Raw genomic sequence first — 7,089 nt, 5'->3', positions numbered from 1 at the left:
ATGTCAATTTGGAAAGAAGGCTTGTGGTGTGCACGGATCTGACACGAAATGGAAGTACAGGGCCTCCAAACTTCTGCTTCGGCAGTGCTGTTCTTGAAAAGAGGGTGCAGAACAATGGCTTAAAACACCAAATGCTAGATGAAGGGGGAGGGGGAGGGAGGGAAGGATAGAGTATTGCATGACTCCTTACTCCCCGAGCTTGTACAGGGGGCCACCTGGAAGGCCTGGCGGGGTCACCTCCCTCCCCTCAGTCCTTCCCCCGGCCCGGGGAGCGACCTCGAGTAACAAAGAGGTCGCAAAGGCTCAGAGCCAAGACTACAGGGCTCCGCGCGCGCGCACACTCACACACCGCTCGGCCCCAGGCCGATCCACACCAATCCCCGCAACCCCCGCAAACCCAGCGCTAATGATCAAAGTTGGAGACCACCCGGGTCGGACAGGATCGCTTAACCTCTCTGGCCGTACCCAGGAATCTACATTCGAAACTATTTCCTGGACCGAAAGCGGTTCGAGGAAGCTTGGGAACAATCACACCGCGCTCATGCCCCCGTGCCGAGAGGCCGCGGCGCCTCAACCTAGTGTTGAGCTTTCCTTGGATCCCGCCCCACTTCTCAACGCGGATTGGCGGCGGGGAGCATCTCCGGTGCTGATTGGGCCGCGGCGGTGTCATTCCCGGTGACTGTCAAGTTCGGCTGCTCCTGAGTGCTAAATTTATCTTCGGACCTGGAGCGCGCTGGCAGCGACCCGGCTGTCTATGGAGGTGGCCTGGGCGGCGTCCACTGAGCTGACAGCGTCCCCCGACCCCTCCCCCCCACGTTCTCCCTCCCTGTCTCGTCCTTCGTCCCTCTCTCCGTTCTCCCCTCCCACCCCCTCCAGTCCGCGACGACTGGCTCTAGACCCCCGTTCAGGCCTCGGTGAAGGTGAGGAGCAGCGGCTTAAAGCGGTTCGCTCTTGAAATGGCCGCTGCCTTTAGCACCGTCTAAAATGGCGGGCGCCGCCTCAGCTGGGGCCCGCGGCGCCGCCGGGCGGCCCAGTCGCGGCCGCGGCCGTCCTCCAGCGCCGATGAAGTAGGGAAGGAGGTGTGGGGTGCTCGGAGGATCTCCGGGTGGTTAGCAGAGACGTCAGTCCGGGAGCCCCGAGGCGGGGGCGGGCTGGGACCGGAAGCCAGCCCGGGCCGCGGCGGCCTGCGGGCGGCGCGCACCTGTGCCGGGGCGGAGCCGGGGGCTGGCCGGCCGGCGCGGGCCGCGCGTCCAGTGGGGCGCGCGGACCTGCATTTCGTGGCCCGATGGGCTGTCCTCACCCACCGGCCTTGGCCTCTGGGACTGGCCGGCACCGCGCGACCCTACCCTCCTGGCACCGCCTGAGGGCGGAGGGGAGAGGGATCGCGTTACCTGTCACTTTTGGGTAGCCAGAACTGGAGACGGGAACCGCGGGCGGTGTTCCCTTAGAAAAGGAGGGAGCACAGATTCTTTGCCCGGGGAGATTTAGGAGAAGCGCCCTAGAAGTGGGGATGGAGCCCCTCCTCGCCCCCACCCACCCCACCCCACCCCCGTTTTGAAAATAGCCTCCCCCTATTTTCTCTACCTGCTGACACCAAGACCTCAGGAGGATCCTAATCTTTTTAGGTGGACCAGAGACTCCACGAAGTTTTTTCGTTTGTTGGCTTTGCTATCCAAATCTAAATTGGGACTGTGGAAGAAAAACCTACTGTTCTGTCCATTTCCCCCCCCCCCCACCCCCATAGGTTTCCTGCTGCTTGCTTCCAGTTGGCTTTTCTGGTATTTGTATTGTCAATCCAGAGCTCAGCCCAGCCCAATTCCTGGTACCAGATTGGTTCCCCTCCCCCGCTCCCCCTCCCCCAACACCCAGTGGCAAACGCACAAGTAATATAGCACGTGGGCCATGCAGTCCCAACTTTTGGAGCTCTGTTCTTGATTCCTCACTTCAAAGAATAGGTGGCTATCATCTCTAAAGTGGAGTTGGTTGTTTTTTTTTTTTTTTTGGTTTTTTTTATATAACCCCTGGTTCTTGTCTGAAGATTAGATGAGTTAATCTGTGTGAGTGTAGTTACTGGTACAGAGTAAATAATGATTACTCAGTAAACAGTTGCCACAGAGAATGGTTATTGAGGGGACAAATCTGGTTATGGCCAAAGGAATATTTTTTTAATCTAACACGTGTATAATTCCATTTTAGAGGTCTTCGTTTTAGAGACATTGAAATGGAGATGTACTTCTTAAAATTAGATTTCATTTTGGGGAAATTACACGCACACTCATACACATATACGTATATATATGGACTGGTCCTGAGGCCTGAACTCAGGGCCTAGTACTGTCCCTGAGCATTTTTGCTCAAAGCTGATGCTCTACGTTTGCCATTGCTCTACTACATGAGCTACGGCTCCACTTCCACCTTTTTTGGTAGATAATTGAAGAGTAGATAATTGGAAAGTCCCCAGGACTTTCCTGCCTGGGCTGGCTTGAACCATGATCCTCAGGCATGAGCCACTGGCTCCCAACTAAAATATATATTTTATAAAGATAGTGGAAGAAGCATTTGAAAGCTGTTAAATTGCTAGAATTTTAAGCAGGATGAAAATACTAGCATTTATACTTTACTAAATTCTAGGCATCTTGTGTTTCGCTGAAGAAACAGTTGTACTTCCTAGGTCTAAAATGTGATAAGTGATTGTCTTGTAATTAGTGCTGCTTGTTAAAATGTATACTTTTAATTTTTCTCATTCTAGACTTTTGGTTACTTTCCTTCCTACCCCATCCTTTAATTTTATTCTTTTGAAGAGTCTGCATTTCAAGCTGCCAAGGTGGAAAGTCTGACTGCAGAAGATAATACCTCTCGTTTCAGGTATCCTATCCTCTAGCTACTATTAGAACTATTTTGTTTGAGGATGTAATGATGAGAATATAAAGCCAACGATAGCCAGATTATGAAGTTTAAATCAAAAGTAGCTGTATTTACGTAGACATAGTTTGTATGCTTTAAGACAAAGTTTAACTTCAAACTTTAAAAAAATAGTATTCATTAGAGGCTCTTAAGTTTGCATCATTCTTGTTATGACTTTTTATTACATGAGAAGTAATTAAAATGAGAGTTTATCTTTCCTTTAGGTCACGATTAAGTTTTCACCTATAGCATAATAGAAGCAAAGTAATTAGTAAAAACATACATTATTTTAAATGAGTCTTAATTTGGATCGTGTAAACATATATGTAATTTTTAAGTCCAGGGAATAGCCTGATGTATGATCTTCAGAGTACCAAAACACTACAAGAAATATTATTTGGGGTTGGTAAATTATAGTCATGATGACTTATTGGAACACACCCATGCCTGTTCTTTTATCTGTTTATGAGCTACTATCATGCCCCAGCTAGAGTTGAGTAGTTGAACAGAAACTAGATAGCCCACAAAATCAAAACTTGGCTACGTGACCCTTTCCAAAATGTTTGCAACCCCTGCCTTGAAATAAATTCCTAAGAATTAAAAAATAGGCTCATCAACTCTTAGATATTGCTTAGCTCAGTGGTTCCCATATTTTTTGTAGCATATTATTATTCTCTTAACTGTTTTGATTGAAAGATTGATGCTGACAAGTTTTCCTTTGTAGGTTATTTTGATAGAAGCTTATTTAAATGTAAGTTTAAGATGACTAAACTCTTTTCTATAGCTTTCTGTTTATGTGATAATCTACCTTTAAGAAAGGTGTGCCATACCTGAGAGCACCAGGAAGCCGCATGAGGGATCACCTGATAAGTGAACGTGTGATGTTCCATCTTCGCATTGATGCATAGGCAGCATTTACAAATTAACTGATTTAGTACTGTATATATCATCTCTCGTCTTCTTTGTATCCTGTCTTACAATTTCAACACTTCTATGATGTTTACATTAAATTAACCATGTTTTGTACTACAAACTCATTGCCCATGGATCTTTTGCTAAAACAAGGAAATCTTAAGCAAGAAGTAGAATCTTTTTGTTACCAAATTGTCTCTGAATCAAGCAATCAAAAATTCGGAATATTACAAGGTGAAGATGAACAGTTGCAGCCTTCAGTTTCTAAAAAACAAGAAGGTGAGCTTTCCAGGGTCAAACTTATGTCCAGTTCCAACAAAATAACAGCATTTAGTAAGAAACCAAAAAGGAGAAAATATGATGAAAGTTATTTGTCTTTTGGATTTACTTACTTTGGAAATAGAGATGCACCTCATGCACAGTGCGTGTTATGTAAGAAAATTTTATCAAATAGTTCCCTAGCCCCTAGTAAGCTTCGAAGACATTTAGAAACTAAACATGCGGCATATAAGGACAAAGACATAAGCTTTTTCAAACAGCATCTTGATTCACCTGAAAATAATAAACTCCCAATACCCAAAATTGTCAATACAGATAATGAAAGTGCTACAGAGGCATCATACAATGTAAGTTACCATATAGCCCTGAGTGGAGAGGCTCATACTATTGGAGAGTTGCTTATCAAACCTTGTGCAAAAGACGTGGTGATGCGGATGTTTGATGAACAGTACAGTAAAAAAATAGACGCTGTTCAACTCTCAAACAGTACTGTTGCACGTCGAATTAAAGATCTAGCCGCTGACATTGAAGAAGAGCTTGTTTGTAGACTGAAAACTTGTGATGGGTTTTCACTGCAACTAGATGAATCAGCTGATGTTTCAGGACTTGCTGTGTTACTTGTGTTTATTCGTTATAGGTTTAATAAATCTATTGAGGAAGACCTACTCTTATGTGAATCTTTGCAAAGTAATGCTACTGGTGAAGAAATATTCAATTGTATCAACAGTTTTATGCAGAAACATGAAATTGAATGGGGAAAATGTGTTGATGTTTGTAGTGATGCTTCTAGGGCAATGGATGGGAAAATTGCTGAGGCTGTCTCCTTGATAAAATATGTGGCTCCTGAGAGCACCAGTAGTCACTGCCTGTTATATCGACATGCACTTGCAGTTAAAATAATGCCTACATCTCTAAAAAATGTGCTAGATCAAGCAGTACAAATCATCAATTATATTAAAGCTCGACCACATCAATCCCGACTACTGAAAATTTTATGTGAAGAAATGGGTGCTCAGCACACAGCACTTCTTCTAAACACAGAGGTAAGGTGGCTTTCCCGAGGTAAAGTTCTTGTAAGACTTTTTGAGCTTCGGCGTGAACTCTTGGTTTTCATGGATTCTGCTTTTCGACTGTCTGATTGCTTAACAAATTCATCTTGGCTGCTTAGACTTGCATATCTTGCTGACATTTTTACTAAATTAAATGAGGTTAATCTATCAATGCAAGGGAAAAATGTTACAGTTTTCACAGTGTTTGATAAAATGTCCTCGTTGTTAAGAAAATTGGAATTCTGGGCCTCATCTGTGGAAGAAGAAAACTTTGATTGTTTTCCTACACTCTGTGACTTTTTAACTGAAATTAATTCTACAGTTGATAAAGATATTTGCAGTGCCATTATGCAGCACCTTAAGGGTTTGCGCTGTACCCTTCTAAAATATTTTCCTGTAGCAAATGATAGTAACACTTGGGTTAGAAATCCATTTACAGTAACTGTTAAGCCAGCCTCATTAGTAGCACGGGACTATGAGAGCCTGATTGATTTAACATCTGATTCTCAAGTAAAACAAAATTTCAGTGAACTTTCACTAAATGACTTTTGGAGTGGCCTAATTCAAGAATATCCAAACATTGCAAGACGTGCAGTTCGTGTACTTCTTCCTTTTGCTACAATGCACCTGTGTGAAACAGGGTTTTCATATTATGCTGCAACAAAAACAAAATACAGGAAAAGACTTGATGCTGCCCCTCATATGCGAATCAGGCTTAGCAACATTACACCTAATATTAAACGTATATGTGATAAAAAGACACAAAAACATTGTTCTCATTAAAATTGAACGTTTTGCATGTCGCTTGATAACCAAATGTAAGATGAAAATAAAAGATGCTTTACTTCATTTCTGGTATTTGGGATCTTAAGAAAACTAAATCAGGGGCTGGGAATATGGCCTAGTGGCAAGAGTGCTTGCCTCATATACATGAAGCCCTGGGTTCGATTCCCGAGCACCACATATACAGAAAACGGCCAGAAGTGGCGCTGTGGCTCAAGTGGCAGAGTGCTAGCCTTGAGCAAAAAGAAGCCAGGGACAGTGCTCAGGCCCTGAGTCCAAGGCCCAGGACTGGCAAAAAAAAAAAAAAAAGAAAACTAAATCAGAATTTCAAGCATGCTATTTTGGTATTTCTTTACATTCAGAAAGTTCCATGCTTATAATCTGGGAAATGGTGATCAATGAGATAAAGTTCCCTAACACTTTAGGATTTCATGCCTGCCCTTATTTCTAGCAATGCTTGCCCTCTCTCACTCTCACAAAACTTCTTGACATTCTGAAAGCATATTATAGTCTCATGCTTTCAGGTCTCAGAAGACTTGCCCCATCTTGCTTTCTGACAATTCCATTTGCTTTTCAATACTTTGACTTAATGTATTGTAGGTGCTTTCACTTTTGTTTATTTTCTGTTTTGATCCTCTTTTATACTGTTACGTTTTAGGTGTCTGTCTCAACTGTAAATTCTTTTGGACTAATAATTCTTCCATGTTATTAGACCACGTTCTTAACAAATCTTATCCAGCTCTGTGTCTCCACTTTCTAGCAGAAGGTTCTAATAAAGGAGATGCTCAGTAAAAGAAAGGGGAAAAAAAAATGTTGGTGAAGAGGAACCAACAAAATACTGAATAAGGATCTTCTACTTTATTGATTGGCATCATGTCCTGTATATGCAATGCTTCTTTTGGGGATTTTTGTTTTTGTTTTGCTCAGTTCATCTGCTAGGTAGAATTCAGTGTGGTCATTCTGCAGAAGTCATTGAGGATGGCATGCATCTATGATCTTAACTGATCTACGGAGAGGGAGAGGAAGTATAAAGAATAATTTCTTGGGCTTGGGATTTAGCTCAGTGGAAGAGCACTTGCCTGGCAAGTGCAAGGTCCTGAGTTCCGCCCTCAACTGGGGCAGGGGAATAATGTCTTAGGTCCTACATAGACTATTGCAAAGT

General features: G+C 43.5%; 1 protein-coding gene across 4 annotated transcripts; it reads left to right on the top strand.

Moving 5' to 3' along the window:
• The first annotated feature begins 739 nt into the window (after positions 1–739).
• On the top strand, positions 740–5,993 carry Zbed5 (zinc finger BED-type containing 5). 4 transcript variants are annotated; one of them, XM_048361220.1, is made up of 3 exons: positions 740–920; positions 2,750–2,865; positions 3,720–5,993. In XM_048361220.1, exon 3 carries the CDS (start codon positions 3,921–3,923, stop codon positions 5,925–5,927), a length of 2,007 nt encoding a protein of 668 aa, XP_048217177.1. In that variant the 5' UTR covers positions 740–920; positions 2,750–2,865; positions 3,720–3,920; the 3' UTR covers positions 5,928–5,993. The 4 variants fall into 4 exon arrangements, with proteins under 4 accessions (XP_048217177.1, XP_048217176.1, XP_048217175.1 ...); XM_048361219.1 differs by having other exon boundaries at positions 3,689–5,993; XM_048361218.1 differs by having other exon boundaries at positions 3,629–5,993.
• The last annotated feature ends 1,096 nt before the right edge of the window (positions 5,994–7,089 follow it).

Source organism: Perognathus longimembris, chromosome 13, assembly GCF_023159225.1.
Source record: "Perognathus longimembris pacificus isolate PPM17 chromosome 13, ASM2315922v1, whole genome shotgun sequence".
Taxonomy (NCBI): Eukaryota; Metazoa; Chordata; class Mammalia; order Rodentia; family Heteromyidae; genus Perognathus; species Perognathus longimembris.
The sequence above is the reverse complement of the archived record's forward strand: the minus strand, read 5'-3'. Positions and strand labels throughout refer to the sequence as shown.

Coding starts and splice junctions, on each gene's coding strand:
- Zbed5 (XM_048361220.1), top strand. CDS start 3,921: ATGTTTTGTACTACAAACTCATTGCCCATGGATCTTTTGCTAAAACAA.